At 47.8% G+C, this 19,083-nt stretch overlaps 2 protein-coding genes across 6 annotated transcripts in view; both read right to left on the bottom strand.

The window, feature by feature from the left end:
• Nucleotides 1–15,198, bottom strand: part of LOC147215758 (uncharacterized) — a 43,607-nt gene extending 28,409 nt beyond the window's left edge. For 2 of the 5 annotated variants that reach the window (XM_086139355.1, XM_086139353.1), the window contains exon 1: nucleotides 880–1,398. In XM_086139355.1, the coding sequence (XP_085995481.1) occupies nucleotides 880–914 (35 nt within the window). In that variant the 5' untranslated portion in view covers nucleotides 915–1,398. Of the gene's footprint in view, nucleotides 1–879; nucleotides 1,399–9,196; nucleotides 9,326–15,061 lie in introns of those variants that run through there. The other 3 variants (XM_086139351.1, XM_086139352.1, XM_086139350.1) reach the window with 3 other exon arrangements.
• Nucleotides 15,199–16,439: 1,241 nt separating this feature from the next.
• On the bottom strand, nucleotides 16,440–19,041 carry dcps (decapping enzyme, scavenger). The gene is made up of 6 exons (XM_086178889.1): nucleotides 18,798–19,041; nucleotides 18,077–18,227; nucleotides 17,833–17,978; nucleotides 17,647–17,760; nucleotides 17,086–17,196; nucleotides 16,440–17,010 (listed from the first exon to the last, which is right to left on the bottom strand). Exons 1-6 carry the CDS (start codon nucleotides 19,002–19,004, stop codon nucleotides 16,744–16,746), a joined length of 996 nt encoding a protein of 331 aa, XP_086035015.1. The 5' UTR covers nucleotides 19,005–19,041; the 3' UTR covers nucleotides 16,440–16,743.
• Between the last annotated feature and the right edge of the window lie 42 nt (nucleotides 19,042–19,083).

The raw sequence follows: 19,083 nt of genomic DNA on the forward strand, positions 1-19,083 counted from the left end.
GTATCGGTTTACCCGGAGCCACATCTATACATCTCTGGTTTTGTAAAAAAAAAAAAAAAAAAAAATCACTCCAGTAAGAAACTAAAGCTACTCATTACACTCACACTCCGCGGTTGTATCACTTGGCCAAGCCCGGCGCTCTATATATAGCCACTTCAAAAGAGGTATAAACAGAAGACCTCAATCAGCACCAGGAGAAATGCTCAAATGTAAAGCACAAAAGTCCATTTCATTCGCAGCTGTTTAGTATTAAACCACCGGTGGACGAGCGGGGAACTCGTCCTCTTCCGTGTTTGTCCGCCCGGAGTCCAGAGTTCACTTAGGTGCTGGGATTTCGACGCGACGCTGTTGACCGACCCGCTGTCAGTCAGTCGGCTCGGAGTTGCACTGCTGAGCGCCGGTGCCGAGTACGAGTCATCAGCTGTCTCAGCGAATGACACAATAGCTTCATTAAACAAAACACCGTGTCACAGGGGGGGAAAAACCCACACAAGTTCAAATCAGCGCACATTAAGAATGGACGTGTTGTTACAGTCAGCGCTTTAGGTTGTGTTGTGCTAGTCCAGTTTTGTGCGAGATAACACGAGCCGTGTGAACGGCGCAGCATTTCTGACCACAGCGGTGGTTCTAAATGACAAAAGTAGTTCCATAGCCTCTGCTAGCCCGACGGGTCACGTGACAAACTTCCAAAGGCGCAGCTGAAGGGAAAATCCAAAAAGTTGGATGCGAGCGATACGTCGTGGTCAACATCGGACGTGGAGGTGAAAACATGACACGAAAGCGAGCCGTTGCGGTTTTAGAGGACGGACGGGTATGACTAAACCACCCGGACCGAGCTAGCTGAGAAAACGGCGGCGTTTTTTTGCAAAGGAGACTTACTTCTTGCCCCTGAAGCAGCCGTACATCCCGGCCATGCTTTCACTCCGGTGCCAGAACTTTGTCGTCCGACGGCGATACGTTTAACCTTGGGATCCAAACGGGTTTGTCACAGCATCAGACTCCCGCTTATTCCGGAGGACTTCCTCTCCATGCGACAGAGAAGACGCCACTCTGCCAGTGAAGATCGCTCCCAGTCAAACCATCCTCTGAGGTCCCTCCCACTCCGGAGCTCCACTAAAGTCAAATGTAGTACAGGACTCTCTTTTCCCCAAAAATTGGCAACGAGGGCAGCGGAGCCAGCCAAACTCAGCTGCTTCGGCGTTCACATGCAGCCAAAGCGGGATTAGAACCAGAGAACAATATCTCTCCAGCGCAAATGAGTCAGGGAAAAAGGACTTTCCCCGTAGAATCAAAGTGCGGCGCAAATCCTTGCGAGTAACACAAAACACCGGGCAGCTTCTGGGGAAACAATGGACTAAATGACTGACTGCCTGGCTGCCGCATGCCTCTCTCCTCTCCTCCCGGTCACCATGGCTGGTAATGCTGCCGAGGGAGGCGCCGGATGAGGGGGGAAGATAAAGAGGGAGGAGTGAGGGAGGAGGCAAGTGTGAACAAGAGACTGCCCCCGTGACCTTACCCTCCGCTCTCCACAAGACTGCTTCCTTTCGCTGTCTACCGTTCGCCTCCCGGAGTACAACTTCGAAGCGAGGCGGAGGAGATAAGAATTAGAGATGTCGCGCCCGGCTGTAAGGAGAGTCTCAACTGATAACAGGAGTAATTATAACGGCATTAAAAAATAACAAATGCCTATTCTGCGGTGATCCAAGTGGGCCTCTTCGGTCTTAGATTCAAGCTCTGCTGGAGGGTTTCGGGTTTAGAATGCAAAGCTCTCTCTCGGTGAATCAGCAGAGTAAGGTCGCAAAATAAACTTGAGCTCAAAGCAAGACCCGCTCAGAACAATACCAACGCGAATCCAGATTTTCCGTGTAGATTCAGAAGGCTGGATGTGCAAAGCGAGGCATCGGGGTGACGATGAAGCCGACACACAAGAGCCTCTTTATGCGAGCCTGAGAGCCTGCCGAGGCCCCGGCCCTGCCAGCTGGGATGTCGGAGTTCTTTCAGTGCTGCTCCCTCCCCGGGGACTCCAGTTTAACAACACTTTGGATCCACGTTACATTTGAATTTTGATTGCGACACTGATGGGTCGGCTCCCGAATATATATTTTAAATGCAGTCATCCTCTGCCCGAATGCCAAATACAGAGAAGAAGCCTAAATTCTGTGTGCTTCATGGCAGAGCAGAAGTATCCACTACGGCCACGATGATTCTTTTCATAGACTCTTTCTGCGTATCGGTAACTCAGTCAGTGGCGTGCAGTCAGGGGAGGCAGGCGAGGCCGTGCCTCACTTGCTGAGCTTGGAAAGAAAAAAAAAGTCAAATAAAAACAAGAATTAGATGGCTATATTCATAAATGATTTGCACTATAAAAGGTATTTTTAATTTAACTTCACCAGTTTCAGATTGTTTTTTCATTCAAAACCGCTGGATTTTCACATTTACTGTTCAAAGAAGAAGAGATGAGCGGTGAGGCAGCGGACTGTTGAGCCTCAACATGAATTGTGCAATGACATGCTCTGCACTAAGACCGTATTGCTGTCTCTCTTGATGTTGCTATTAAAATGTTCAAACACTTTTGTTATATAAACTAAATTTCCAATGTACAGTGTTACTTGTGCTAAGAGATCGTAAAACGTCTGCGAAGAGGCACTAGGTGAGGCACGCAGTTCTCCTGCCTCATGGCAGGCGTGCCTCACCAGCCACGAACCTCACTGCATGTCACTGAGCTCAACTGATCGGTCTGATCCATTCCGAATTTCAACAATTAATGAGAAAGAATTTATTTGAATTCCCACCATACCACCGGGCGTCCACCAGTAAAGTCGTCTTCTTTGGTGTCAGAATTGAAGAGCCTCAGAACTTCACAGTAATTTCATCAGTGCGATGCATAAAAAAAAAACATAAAGTTGCTGTATCACTGTTTAAGCCGCAGTGTTCAAAGCGTGTGAAAAAAAGAAGCGACTTATAGTCTGGAAGAGAAATAGCCGTTTTTCAAAATAAGATCCGGAAGGTTGAATAAAAAGATCAGTTGTGCCAAGAAAGATTTTCTTTGCGTACCGGTACCAAACAATCCATGGACCGGGGGTTGGGGACCACTGATCTAGAGAGGTGCCACCATTGGCCCTTTCATTCACATGTCTGGACAATGAAGGGTCTCCTGCATGTGGGAAGTAACTGAAGAACCCTGAGAATCCAACCAGAGACCTTCTTGCTGCGAAGCAGCGTCTACAACCCCAGCATGCTGCCGCCGTCAGGAAACATAGGTAATTGAATTGCTGAAATGCGGCTCGGGACACCTCGGTGTAACATATCTGAGATCACTTCTGTGAAGGAATCATTTTTTACTTTCGTGAAAACGTCCAGGATTCCGGGAGCCAATCAATACGCAGCACTCAACGAGCGCGGCGTGCGTCACGGTGCGGCGCTGAGAGGCCCATTACCGGGAGGCCCGTGGGACTCGCGTCCAGACCACATGCACTGCCGTCGTGCACGGATCGAACGCCTCGTCCGCACGCGTGTGGACGCACATCTGATACTTGCATGAAACCTCCGGTCCTCATGTCGCAGGTCTAATCTGTTTCACTGCAGGGGGAAACGGCCTGTCACTGCTAATCACAATAAGCAGGGAGCTTAAGTGGCTGCAGCTATAGCTCTGGGTGGTGGTGTGTGTCTTGTGTGTGTGTGTGTGTGTGTCTGACTGCGAGGTGACTGGCTGATCCTGAGATTCCCCACGGCCAGATCTTCTCAGACACACACAGACACCGTCAAGAAGGGGAGGGGGATTGTATAAGCAAACCGCCTCTACATGCATGTTAACCGGGATTAAATTGTGGATTAATAATAACCAACTTTCACTGAGGAGTTGTGCCGAACAGTGTGTGTGTGCATACACAAAACACACACACACGGACCCCATGAGACTGCTAATGAACACACAGGATGGACCTTCTCCGCGTGAAGGTCTCCTGGGAGGGAGAAGGTCTCATCGGTCGGAGCGGCTGGTAATCAGCGGTTCCATGGAGGTCAGATGATGACACCGGTCTTAAAGCCGGTCCCACCGACCTGGAGCAAAGAAGTCACCCATTAGCCAAGATCTGCTAATTGTGAGCTTTTTTTATCCAGGTGCATGAGTGAGAAGGCAAATGGTTGGATGTTTCTTAAGTTTCCCTGCGATGGAGCGGTCCAGGGTCCAGTCACACCTGGGATAGGCTCCAAAACTCCCAAAGCCTTGACTTCAGAATATCGGTCCAGATAATGAACGAATTAAGGTATCCTCAGCGTCAAGTCTTCAGGAGCTTGCCTTCAGAAGGTCAACGGTTTTTCCCCTGGAGCCCTAGAGTTTAAGGTCACAGGTTGAACTTGTCAAATGTGACCGCTCAATGGACCGCGTTTACATTAGGTCCAGTAATCAGTGAGGAAGGAGGCTCTTCCAGGGACATGTATGCTCATTGACACCACTGGTGTCTGCACTCAGGGACCTGCATCATCTCTGGACATCCTACAGTAGTGGCTCCTTTCCAGAGCTGGAGATGGAGGTCGAGATGTCGTCATGGATGTGCGGCGCTTATTTACAAAAATGCTGCCACCCTGGGGATGGCCAGAAATGAATGGGTTCAGGAAAAGGGGCGGTGCTTCATCAGAGGACCGATCACAAGCAGTAAAGGAGAACTTCTTGTTGAACTGAAGGAACACAGAATCAGGAAAAGGGTGAAAAAACAAAACTGCAACCAAACAGCTGGGCTACTATGTGACTGCAGGATCAAATACTTATCAATGAGCGAGGGATCTAAAGGCCGATCAATATCACAGCTCCATCAATGAGAAACCAGCAGCTGCCACTGCAATTATAATCATGTGTTCAATTAAAGAAATGGGTTTCTTCTGCCCAGTAAATCTACACCCGTCTGCTTCTGTGGGCCGCGGCGGTGTTGGCTTGGCGGGTGGCGTCCGAGGAGCGTCACGTTCAGGGTGTAGATCTGTATCTTACTATAAATCAAGGGCTCTTTGCAAAGGTGTGTGTGTGTGTGTGTGTGGTGACTAGGCATTGTTTTTTTAACAGTGATTTATTAAAACCACACACACACACCAATGAGGAGATTTTTGATTTACAACCAGACACAGATCTGGTCCTTGAAGTTAATGAAGTAAAAGTACCTGGATGCCAACTGCCATAAAACCTCATGTATCTCCATGCACAGCCTCCATGTTGATGTTCTAGAACATCCCATGGACCTACCACAAGTACCTGAAGTTCTGGCGCTAAAAAGCTAATCCCTGTATGCTTCCATGATTTCACTTCAGCCGCCTTCTCACTTTTCCAGCTCCCAGCACCTTCGCAGGACCTGGTCTGTTTCTTCGTGCATTCAGAAGACCCAGAGACCGCGGACCTCAGCTCCAAGAAGCATCTTAGCTCCTGCTCCAAGGCAGGCTCTTACCACGGTTCCATAGGAACTCAGGTGATTGGTGGGATCCATTAGCAGATACTTCTAGCAGAGCGCCATTTTTAAAACCTTTCCTGTTCTTCTTTGTTTTCTTGGGACAAAATGGACAGAAGCAGTGAGAAATGGGAGAGACAAAGAGGTCCAAGTTCTTCTGTCCTTCAACGCTTCAGAGGGGTTTCCAGAGCTGACCTAAGAATATCTACATTTTGGCCAGAATAAGTGTGGAGTCAGCTAACGGCTAACGGGTTCTTCACATGGCAAAGCAAAGCAGGGGGACGATAAAAACACTTCAACCATATGATAGTCCGAGATAGTCGACTTCCTTTTCTTCTTCTTTGCTGGTTCGTTTTGTAGCGTGGAGCTGAAGGTGCACGTCACACCAGACCCAACCCTGGTTCCTCTGGAAGAAGAGGCAACTTCCTAGAACCAAACTGGAGCTGGACGGCTTTTAGAAGGATACTGACACACAGATGTGTCGTCTTTCCTCCGGTCGGGATGTTGAGCACTTAGTCCATCTCCACTTCCTTGTCTCCTGACACCCAAACTCCCCAAACACAATTATTCCCATTCCTTACTTTTCCCTTCCTCCCTTAACTTTCCCACAGCAACCATGAATATATTTAAATGCTTTGGTAAAAACAAAAAAAAAAAGTCCTGGAATCAGGAGGACGTTAAACACACAGTCTGGTTCCTTTCACGTGAAACTAGGTCAAACCGAGCTGGCGCTTGGCTGCCAGACAAAGAAAAAGTGCAAAGGCACACAGGTTCTGAGGAAGAAATAGTTACGGTGAATCACAGTTAAATGTGGAGAGCGTGAACAGCGGCGGTACTGTTGGCTCCAAAACACCCCAGTAAGAGTCTAAACATCCACAGCCTTTCCAGCTCCTGCAGCGCCGAGCCTCCGCGTTCACGTCCAATATTTTGACATCCCGTCTCGTACGGTGTCTCCATTAGAGCAATCAATCCGATACTTTCACCACAAACAGGCCGCGGTGCCTCTCGCGGTACGCCCGGGGGGCGGGGATGCTAATTGAACCGCAAAAAAAAAAAACAAAAAAAAAAAAAACCTCAAACGTCGCTCACACATGACCTTTAGCCGTTATGGGAAAACACGAGAGCAGAGAGGGGCGAGCGTCCAAACGTCCAGATGCATTAGCAAACATTAGGGGTCACATTACGGGCCACTTCATGAGCCTCGGCCCGAAGTCAGCCTTCAGCGCCAGGCGGTCGCTGCTAAGCTGCGGGACCAGCGCGCGACTGTACAGTTGGAGAAAACAAACAAACAAACTGCTCAAAAAATAAAGGGAACATTAACAATGTAACTCCAAGTCAATCATACTTCTGTGAAATCAAAGTGTCCACTCAGGATGCAACACCGATTCATTTTTACTTGTTTTTAAGGACGTTATGTCAAAGTCGGATCAGCCAGTCCTGTGTTTTTCCATACATTTGATTTCCATTGATCACTTTCATGTGATTTTGTTGTCAGCACATTCAACTATGTAAGGAACAAAGTTTTTAACAAGAATATTTCATTCGTTCAGATCGAGGATGTGTAATTCTAGTGTTCCCTTTATTTTTTTAAGCATTGTTTATATATTTATGTAGATATTTAAAACATCCTTATACACGGTATGTATCTGCACTCACAGGTAAGATGCCACTGAGGGCATAATAGGTTATTTTCCTTGTATCTACCAATTGAATTCTCTCTTTATGTAATTTCTTGTTGATTCTATAGATACTCTGATTTCCTGATTATAAGCCGATACTTTTTTCACATGCTTTGAACATTGTACCTTTAACAATGATTCGGCTAATTTATGGATTTTTTTCACGTTGGACCAAAGAAATTACTGTACAATTCCAATGCCGAAGAAGACGGCTTTACTGGTTTTAGTGCGCAGGAAGAAGACAAAGATAGCGATCAGCTGGAGAAGGACAAAGCCAGGATAAAAAAATGGATGGACTTTTCCTTGTGTTATTTACTATTAATCTTTTTCATCAACCGTGTTACAGGCACTGGTTGGACAAAAGCATTTCCAGTATGTATTTGTGGATGTTACCGGTATGTAATAATTAAAAGTTTAAAAAAATGTTTCTGTGTAAATATCTCACATTACAAAGTGGACACCTCGTACCACCTTGGAGGAGAGGCAGGGTTCACCCTGGATCCATCACAGAGCCACATGGAGACACACAGCTACCATTCAAAAATAGATAAAGAACCATTCACCGTCTCATTTACGCATCATATCAAGACATACGACAATGAACCCTTTCATTCTTACATTATTTAGGGACATACAAGTATCCACCCTCTCATTCATTCAAAGACAAAACATTCACATGCCTTACATACATGAGTCACCGTGCCACCATATTATGGTTATTATTATTATTATTATTATTATTATTATTATCATGCTGATTTTTAAGTACAAATGCACTAATATACACCATATTAACTTTTTTTGGGGGGGGGGGTTGGGGCACTGGGTCAATCCAAACCTCCCCTGAGGTCGACGATTCATAGCCTGTATGCCAGTGTATGAAATGTTGGCCCCGCCGTCACTCTGCATCCCAGAACACATGGGAGGGGCCTTTCTGAGCAGCGAATCCAACGGACCCTGAATAAAATATGCCCCTCTGCACGTTGTAACATGTCCTGGGGTAAACCCCTCCCACCCCCCCGCACCCACCCCGTGAAATGTGTAAATGTGAGAGTGAGAGTGCGAGTGTACATATTTATCAATCATGAGGCTCTGTTTATAGAGCCAGGAGGAATGTCGGTCAGTTTCCCTTCGAGAGAAAAAAAAAAGAGGGGATATTGGTATTTCCTGAAACCGCTCTGAGTCTGGGCTGACTTTAGAGAACACACACACACACACACACACACACACGCACACACACGCACACACAACACTTTTCCACAACACGGTGAGCTTTATTCTCGCGAATGTTTCTGGCCATCTCCAGGGTGGTGGCTCTTCGGCCCATCTGTTAGCAAAGTGGCAGCATTTTTGTTAATAGGTGCCACACATGCCCGACGACATCTCGACCTCCATCTCCAGCTCTAGAGAGGAGCCACTGCCGTTGGATGTCCAGAGATGATGCGGGTCCCAGAGTGCAGACACCAGTGGTGTCAATGAGCATACAAGTCCCTGGAAGACCCTCCATTGAGCGGTCACATTTGACAAGTTCACCCTGTGACTTCAACCTCTAAAGCGCCAGCTCCTGAAGACTTGACACTGAGGATACCTTCATTCATACATTATCTGAACCGATATTCTGAAGTCAAGGCTTTGGGGATTCTTGAGCCTATCCCAGGTGTGATTGGATCCTGGACTGCTCCATCACATGGAAACTCAGAGACATCCAACCATTCACCCTTTCACTCATACACCTGGACAATGTAGTGTCTCCAAAAAACCTCCTGCGTGTTTTTGGCCTGTTGGAGGAATCCGGAAGAACCCCAGACATGGGGGAGAACATGGAGACTCCACACAGGAAGGCCTCTGCGAGGCTGAACTGCCAACCTCTGCTCCACTGTGGTGCCTAATGGTGATACTGCTTGGAGTACTGTGATGCCTCCACTCTATGTGTTAATGTACAATAACATGACGTCCATAAATGATTTGACAGTAACTGTTTGTGAGGAGATTATTTTATCTCTAACAAGCAAGAAATCTCTACTTTCTTCCAACTTTGCCTTTAAGAACTTGGCCAACCCCCCCAAACGTCTTATTGCCTGTCACCTCGCTCTTATTGATCGGCCCATCTTCGCAGGAGGACATCTGGTCCTTGGTCCGAGCCTCTGGTCACATTGAATTTGATGCGGCTCCAGCAGCTGGTGTGAAATATGTGCCCAGATGTGACTGTTGGGACGGCGATTTGTCTGACATCCGGCCTTCTGTCAACGTCCTCCGGGAGAGGCAAGCTAATAGCCGAGAATGCTTACATTCAAATACGGTTTCCGATAACGGGTCACTGTGACACAAAAAGTCCTGAATATAGTGCTGGTCTGTGCCTGAAGATACAGGATATCTCTGAGGATGCTCACCAAGAGGTGGGAGGAGATGGCAGCCAGAGCGCCATCTCCTCTCCGTTAGCAAAAGGTGGGTGTCCGTTCTGGGCGACAACCCATCATCGCATCGGTCGAAGTCGACTGTTGCGAAGCACGGCTCGTGAGATGACGTGCTAATTAGCGAGCAAAGGCATCAACATCCTTCTTTCGGGGCTGCGAGAACAACAGCAAAGTTCTCTCTGGCCATGACGTTCCACTCTCCTTCGCTAGGATCCACTTCCTCATCTCTACATGACGTTTGGCCAACTGGTAGCCAAGGTATGGCCATCTTGTGCGACAGACAGACTCTGTGTACGACGTTCGGGTTCCTCTTTCCAAGAATCACTGGCCATCTGCGTGTCTTTTTACGCCTGGCTAGATCTCCAATCTCCAACATTCATCCGAGAAACTATCTGTAACTGTACAACCTTCCAGGGGAATAGCCAGGACCCATCTGCTCTTCTACGTTGATCAAGCCCACTTCAAATTTCCAACCAAAGCAAGCTGCAAGAACTCCCAGAATACCAGAGAAGAAGGATGCCATTTCATTCTTGTTGCCACGGGAGCCGGAACAGAGGGCATTTGCGCTGTTTCACCTGCGAGCAATATCTCTCAGGCACCGTCCCTGAAGCATGATAGCATATATGCTAGCTCCACATCACTTCTACTCAGAGCCCTGACAAAACATCGATAACCTCATGAGACGCTCACTAGTGCTTGCTCACTTCCTCCAAGGAGAAAATTTGTATCCTCACAGCAATCTGGCTGAGATTACCCAAGTTTGAGCAACGCAACTGCCGCGGAGCTTTGGGGTTCTTTGCTGCGTTACGGAGAGTTGGTGTCTGATCCCGAAGATCCTCGTCCCCGCGTGGACATACGTGCTCCTCCAGTTCAAGCAAGTATTTAATTTAGCAAGATTTGGAGGCAACCAAACCATCTTCCACTGAACTTCTCAGATTTAGATCTCTGGACTTGCGGTTGACCAAGAGGGCCTCTTGTCCTCCTTTCTTTATTCTTTCCATCCTCCGCATCGCTTCTTCTCCCTCCTCTGGCCCTCGTTCCCCTCGCTCTCAACCGCGGTTTTCTCTCCGTCTACGATTCTCTGCATTGCAAACACACACAAGCTGGGAAGAAGTAGGAGAAGGAGGAGGAGAAGTTGCTCCCCAGTGCCCTGAATTCCACCTCACATCTGGAAACCATCTTCTCTCTCTCTCTCCCTCCGTCAATCTCTCAATCTCTTTCTTTGCTAGCTCTGTGTAGTAATGTAAATAGCCCTGTAATCATACTCCTCCTCTGAGCTGGCTGCCCTGGTGGTGTGTGTGTGTGTGTGTGTGTGTGTGTGTGAGACACAGAGCTCTTGAATAGAAAACATTTCCAACAAGCTGTCTCTGCAGCTCAGGCACCATCTGAGGTCCATATGAGGCTGCTCTCTTTATTTACTTTTATTTGTTGCATTGCAACATTTGTGCACGTGTGTGTGCACATGTGTGTGCGTATGCACGTGTGTGTGCATGCGTGTTAAACCACAGGCCGGATCGAAGCTGGTGATTCAAAGGACGTCGATAATAACGCCTGTGACCACAACAGAAGAACTTCACTTGATGTTCCTGTGCTCCGTTGTTGCATTTGGCTCAACATGGAGCTTCTGCTTTGGACCTTCAAGAGGCCACGTTGTAGCGAGGCTACTCTCACCGGTGAACTCATCGGACGTGGGCTCGGAGGGAGGGGGTCGGCCTGGGCCTAGGGTGGCGCAGGAAGACAAAGCTCTCGACTGATCCGAAGATTTAAAGGTCTCACTCTCCGCTGTGGCCACAGGATGGATGGCTTAGCCTGAGAGATGAGGTCAGGAACTCAGACATCCACGGGGAGCTCAGAGCAAAACCGCTGCTCCTCTGTGGGTACGGGATTCCTCTAAGGTGATTCCAGCAGCAGAATCACCCCGGCTTCCTCTCGCGACAGCCACCTCGGGGGAGAACTAGAAAGTGTTGTCAGTCAGAGTCGGGTTGGGGTGGACCTCCTGTCATTCATCATCTCTTCTGTCCTTCACCGGAATGCAGCTTAGCCTTTCCCTCGGCATCAAGTGCTCATTTATTAGCCTGTTAGGCTTCGCATCGAATTACGGCTTCAGCTTCATCTGCGCCGCATTAATGTTTGGTAATGAGTGGTGCTCCAGTCCATGCGGTTCCCTCTTTGGCAACATCTCAGATCACTCCTTCGCTGACAGTGGCTTTGTGGTGGTGTGGTTGATCCCAATCAGCAAAGAACACTTGCCTCCACTGAGACGCTGGGAAGTGGCAGCAAAAAATGGTGGCGCCCAACTCTGCTTCAGGGCCCCAGAGTGAAAGATGTGGAGATTCAGCTTCATGATCTATCAATGAACATACAAGTACTGCTCACAGGCAAAGTCCTCTTTTGCCAGAGGACACCATGTGGGATACATGGTTGCAGACATGAACCCTGCTTCACTGCGAGGTGGGGAACCCCTGGTCTGGCCGGTATGCCTTTCAGACACTTCTGTCGGAGGTCTTCGAGGCATGTCCTGTTTGTCAGGAAGGCCTGCAGTGGACCCAAATTCCCGTGGGGAGGGTTTTATATCGTATCCTGCCTGGGAATCCCCTGGGATCCCCCAGGAAGAGTTGGAGTTCATCGCAGCCTCGGCCAACTTAACGCAGAGTTCACATTGGACACAGAGGATTTGGGGAGAGCCTGTCACAGGTGGCGGCTTCACCCCTTCACACCAGGCCTCTTCTGCTTCACCGTGCCATTTGTTTACTTCAAAGTCAATGGAGTTAGCAATCGCAAGATATTTGCGATTGATCACTGAGGAGGGTCTCCTACTTCTATCTTATGCTGGAAGCACAGGACTCGATGAATGATCGAGTACTCGAGTACGGTCTTGTGTCCTTTCAGGACATCCTTACATTTGGATGACATGTTTGCTCTTTTTAAGGATGTCACTTTGCGGTAGTCACCTGCTGACAGTCACCTGAACATCTGAACCTTCAGACGTCTGGTCAAAGGGAGGGGGTTCCTTTTGGAAAATTCAAGCTGATTCATTGTTGATAAAAGCTCCCCGGATGGAGAAATGATGCGAAAGCTTGGAGTACATTGCATAATCGCTGAGCAGGTCACATTTCAGCCGTTTCCATGGAACTCGCGGTTGAAATGTTTTTGTGTTTGAAACATCAGATAATGAAAAGAGAAATATTATGTCTTCATGCAGCCAGAGCTCTCGCCCAATTCCCAAACACTGAATCCATTCCATTCAAACAGCTGTCCAGAACCACCAGCGGTCCGGTATGCTAACAATCCACACCTAGCATGATTTGGAATTAGCAAATAACTCACGATGATCCCGTCTAGAACGAAACGTTTCACCCGGCTCATTCATTCATTATCCATGACGCATATGCTGCACTCAAAGTCTGGGAAAAAGCTGGAGCCTGTCCCTTCTGTGACTGGACGAGAGGCAGGTCCACCCTGGACCGATCACAGGGTCACAGATAGAGAAACGCAACCGTTCACCCTCTCATTCACACGTCTGGTCAATGTAGGGTCTCCAGTGAAGCTCCTGCATGTGTTTGGACTGCGGGAGGAACCCGGAGAACCCTGAGGAACCCCACGCAGACACGGGGAGAACATGGAGACTCCACACTGGAAGGAACCCTGTGGGAATCCAACCAGGGACCTTCCGCTCGAACCACTACACCATCATGTCACCTTTCTCCATCCCTGTAACTTTCTATCCTTCCATGATTCCCTCCATCTCACATTTCTCTTTGGTTTCAATCCAAAATGGTGGAGAACATTAACGTTGTCCAAACAGAGAAGCAGAGGCGGAGCCTTGTCCGACGGCGGCATCTGATCAATATTTATTTATATTCCACGCGAGAAGCGGTGACATCACATCTGCTCTGGATCTGAGCAAGGACAATGAAAGATTAATGGAATCAAAGCACTTTGCAGGAGTACCGGGAGCGGGCACGTCCGATGTCCTCACAGCATCTACTGATGGATATCAGAGAACTGCTGTGTACATGGTTTGTACATTCATTCAACTTGGTAGAGTTTGGAAAAAATCCGCGCCCTTAAAATATGTTCCAAAAAGAAAAGATGTTGTATTTTGCACATAACACTAAACACTTGTTCTTGCTTGCATGATGTTTCGAGCAAAAAGTAGTCTCTTCCTCAGATGTTTATTGGAAATACGTGTTGATTTATGATAACATATGTCCGACGCATGCGAGAATAAGCAAAATACATGCAAATATATGCAAATATATATATGCAAATTAAATCATCTTTTCTTTTTGGAGCATGTATTTGGTGAGTGGATTTTTTCAAAACTTTTATACTAAGTTGATTTTTTTTTTTTAATCCAGCACCCATTGCTAACTAGGCAGCGGATATGCGTGTGTTTTTCTTTTCCAACTCTTTGTACATTCATTCGTCATCTACACCGCTTATCCTGCACTCGGGGTCAAGGGGGGGGTCTGTCTCTGCTGTGATTGGACGAAAGGTGCGTTCACCATGGACCAATCACAGGGACGCTTATAGAGACATTCACCCTCTCATTCACACAGCTAGACAATTTAGGGTCACCGGTGAAGCTCCTGCATGTGTTTGGACTGTGGGAGGAACCCGGAGAACCCTAAGGAACCCCACTCCGACACGGAGAGAACATGGGAGACTCCACGCAGGAAGGAATCCAACCAGGGACCTTCTGGCTGTGAGGAGGACGTGCCAATCTCTGCTCCAACATGTGCACTTTCCAAGTCCATTTCAGGAATTATCCTGGATCATCAGCACCGAGGAACCTCGGGGCCACATCCTCCAAAGGAAAGATCCAGCCCGGCGTGGATCAGCAGCGTGCTTCACAAACACACACACACACACACACACACACACACACACACACAGGCAGCATTACAGTGTGCTTCTGCTCGGGATTACAATGGTTTCTTTCCTGGAGATACGGCTGTATAATCCAGGCCCGTCCTTGAACCCGCCAGTATCAAACGCCGAGTGTGTGTGCGTGTGTGACGTCACAGTAACGGCACACACACACACACACACACACACACACACACACACACACACACACACACACACACAGATATGCAACACGGCTGGACAGGGAGAACCAAGCTCCCACTCAGTAGGAGTCCTAGTTGTGAATTCCTTTTGCCTCCAAACCATCACACACACACACACACACACACACATATATTCCGGTTTGGAAAGAGAAACCGATCAGTCCGATCGATCCCCGAATGGAAACTCCTCTGGGGATCAAACAGTGGAACTTAAGGGATTCTTAAATATCCTTGAGGAGGATTTAAGTCCAGCAAACACACGCCCTTCATCATCTTCATCTTCCTCACGACAACAACACTTCACCCTCCTCCTATCAAGTTCATCGATCGACTATCGAAACCAGCTGTGACGCGTTTACGTGCAAAACAACAAGAAAAGAACAAGCGACAAAAAAAAAAAAAAAACGAGGGTGGGGGGAAAAGTTACGCGGACGCGCACGGAGCGCAGGGCCGCTACTCACCGTGCGTGTTGGTTCTCAAACGGGCTCAGAGTGAAGTCATCCCGCAGAGCCCGCAGCCAAGACATCCCGCCGCCGGCGGAGGAGCGCTCATTGGATTACCCGACGGCCGGCCTGCGCCCCGTGATGCCTTCACGGACCGTTCGGAAATAATCCCATTCACGCACAGACGTTGCTGACTGGAATCTGGAGAGGGAAGTGGGCGTGGGCGTCAAAATGATTTCACATAACACACACATATACATACATGATTTACTTTTAGTATATTTTTATAAGCATCTTGCACCACCGATCCGGCACAAGAAAGTGTCGTATAATATAAAGAGTGTCTATTTCAAAATCTATTGATTTATGGATTGGAAACACTGGAATTATCCGCGATAGTTGTAGAATAAAGTGCATGAAGTTACACAACTGCTGTCAGATACTTAAGTGATGAAATATGACGCTACTATAAGGTGCATTTAGTTAAAATATCTACGTGCGAGTGTGTTCTCATTGTATTTATTGTGGGTTAACACTCGGCTGATGTGATGGTTTATTTCTTATTTACTTCCACGTGTTGTTCACCTTACTTCTCGTCGGTAAAAAAAAACAAAAAAAAAACACCCCGCAATAATCGTAGTTAAAAACTATGTTGTTTTTCAGCGGTCTTTTGGGTTTGTTATCAGAGTGAGTCGGACGTTAGTATTTTCAACTTTTACAGGGGGTACCTGAAAGCACCGTGAGCACCAAACAAGAGCACCGCCCTGCTCCGTTCGTGTCGGAAATGTTTTTTTTTTTTTTTTTTTCCGGAAAGTCGTTGTGGAAAATGATTAGAAACAGAGTCAAGCTCCGGTCGCCGAAGCAGCACCGCCGGCTGCCTTGCTCAAAACACCCCGACAAGTCAGTTGCACTCGTCCAGTTGCCTTTTCAGCGCTTTCACGAGCAACAACGCCATCTAGCGGTGGCCGAGATAATGTTTAATGTCGTTCTGACAAAAATAAGACTTAAAACATGTGGCTACTGAACTTGAATTCACCCCTCTTCCATCTTCGAGTGAGGAAATTCAAGTCCGGTTGCCACCATAAGAAGACTTAGGACAATCCTGCGTGTTTGCGGCGATCATTCATCGATGTGGCAGATCACAGCTGGGGTTGGGGCTCCTGACGACCGAGTTTTCGATTAGTTCTCAACGTGAGCCCACCTGGAACGCATCAGTTAATTCCTTCATTCGGCTTCGGCTCAAACACTCCCCGTCTTCTCTCTTTTCTGTACGGACGCTTCTGTCATTCCTCACAAAGTTGATGACATCGGAGGTGAAGGGGAGACGACGGCGTCCCAGGTTTCTCAAAGAATGAGGCGGAAGCCACTCAGAAATAAAAAAAATACCAAAATGGCATTTCATTTTACATGTTTAACAAAGGTACAAAAAAAAGAAATACAGCTGCTGTTTGTTCAAAGGGACCTGATAGAAACATTTAAAATTTCAAACAGGAGAATGGAAGCTGACTTTCCTGCGGTTTAAAACTAATTTTCAAACAAAGCGGAGCCTTAAGGTGGACATGTAACAGCTTAAGATGCTGAACTTGTAGAGTTTGAATAATAAAGTGTTCTCTCAGCTGTTCTTCCTGTCCGCTGTGTCCATGATGGGTGGATTCCATCCGTGCCTCCATGTGAGAAACACCCGGTTTCCTCGGTGGGGGTTAAAACCTCCCAGCCTTCTTGAACTCCCCGAGCAGCCCGTCGTCGGCGCGCTGGGGGAAGAACAAGGTCCTGGTTTTGTAGTACTGCGGGTCTGACTGGAGGTTCTGGATGACGTAGGCGAGGAGGTGGGCGCGCTGCACGTCGCTCCCCGGAGCCTTGAAGTCCAGCTTGGTGAAGTGGACGTGCAGGTGGTAGTAGGACGGCTGGTAGTGCAGGTAGATGCACAGCTTGTTGGCGGGGAGGTCGTAGCGATCCAAGATGGCCTCCTGCGGGACAACACACGTTTCTGACCGGTGTTTGACTTTAAACGCCCGAGAGCCGATCTGGCTCTTCCGCCTCACCTTTCCCTTCTGCATGATGTTCTGGAGCAGGGGCAGGTGATCTGGGGTGAGGTCTCTCAGGCTCTTGATGTTCCTCTTGTGTGGCAGGGCGATCAGATACAAGTCATCCAGCTGGAGGAGAAAAACAACACGTGATTCGTCCTGTGGAACTCTGGACAGCAGCCGGTCCAGACTGGGGTTCAGTCTGGATTCTGGAAGTGAACCCTATAGAAGAAAGTGAATTCCACCGCTGAACTGTCACTACAGGGAAGCATGGACAAATCTGAAGATATTTATTATGGCAACAAACCCACTTGTTCCTGTATAATGTGTTTAAAGGTTAAATGGAAAAAACACAGAATAATTTGAAATTGTGCAATTCTCTTGTCTGACTTGAACCTTTTCTGGACTTTCTGAACATCTCAGAGTCAGACAGATGTAGGTGTGTCTTTTACTCATTCATCAACGACTCTACTGCTTGTCCTGCCGTCTCTGATATATATAGAAAAGTGATCCTTATGTTGAACCTGCAGCAACCTGGAGTCCTTCAGCTGGAGAATTTGTCTCTTGTCTGTTCCTCACCTGTTTCTGGTCCCATTTGAAATCCGGCAGCAGGACAAACCCCACGTCCTGGTCGGGATCCTCGAAGACTATCCGCTCTGTCTCCGCTTTCTTCTCCAGGATGTTGTATATCCACTGAGGATGAGATATGACGTCAAACATATGTCATCGGCGTGGCGACGCCCTCCAGCGGCAGCAGACACTGACCTGCATGCTGAATCCCTGCTTCTCGATGTAAGGAAGAGTGATGGACTGGTAGTCCTCCCCCGTCTCCTCCACCAGGAAAATCTCCTGATGCTGGTACTTCTTCACATGGTTCTCTGTGGCTGGACACACCACGGTGGTCTTGATCTCTGCAGATTAAGAAATAACCAGATTATACATATGATTTTCAAGTTGGCCACAGCAGCTCCTACATTCCGGCCAACGTGCTCCTATGACCTGGGTGTACCATTGAGCTCTGGGGGCGGCTTGAGTCGGTAGGTGCTGTAGATGTTGTTCCTCATCTCCAGCTGCAGCCTGGAGGCGGCGAGGAGCTCGGGCAGGGAGTCTCTGCTGATGGGGGTCTTCTCCATGATGACCACGGCGTTCTCCCCCGCCAGCTGTGATGGGGTCAAAACTGCTCAGGGGTCACGGCGAAGATGAGGGTATCATTTTTTTTTATTCATCTCCAAGTCTTAACAAAATAAAACAATGATCCTCTATCTCGGGAGTAAAGGCACTACCTTGCATGGGAAGATTATTTTGAAAATACCAAACCGGAAGTCGACGTCACCACTCGCGACTTTCACCGATTAAGCACACAAATACATTTAGGGGCGTTTTTAAATATTTTCTTTTTCTTCTAGCAATAAACATTTCTAACAAAAATTTAATACTGTTAAATCGGACAGTTAAATGATTGCATACAAAACGAATGTCCTTATGCTTCCTCATCCCTGTTTGTATCCTTGACATTCGGTTCTACTTTGCCATGTTTGTTTATCCATGTGTATATCTGTTATACTATTTGTGTTCAATAAAAATTGTAAAAAAAAAACAAAAAACAAATAATAACAATAATTAAAAACATTTAGGGACGTTAATTGACAAAGCATTTAAGTCTATTCCGAGCTTAAGTATGCTAAAAGAAAATACCCGTTTCCATATAAGCTAGCCCGCTGTGTCGATACCTTCCCGTGGAAGAAGATGTTTTTCTCCCGGGGGTTGTCGCTCAGGACGGCGGTTATTTGAAAGCCAGATAGGGAGTCCGCCTCTGCCTCGCCTCCTCCTCCGTCCGGGGTCTGCACGGGGTCTGTCCGCGTCCTCTTGGCCTTCGGGGAGGACTCATCCTTCGCGGAGACTAATTCAGCTTCGGCTCCGATGTTAGCCATGTTCATAAAACCCCCGCCGTCTCGGCCTGGGAAGCCGCTAGGAACCACACTTCCGGGTCATGGGTTTGATTGACAGCGCCTTCTA

The sequence above is a fragment of the Fistularia commersonii genome, chromosome 31, assembly GCF_037954325.1.
Source record: "Fistularia commersonii isolate RoL2024-O1a breed Wild chromosome 31, RoL_Fcom_v1.0, whole genome shotgun sequence".
Classification (NCBI taxonomy): domain Eukaryota; kingdom Metazoa; phylum Chordata; class Actinopteri; order Syngnathiformes; family Fistulariidae; genus Fistularia; species Fistularia commersonii.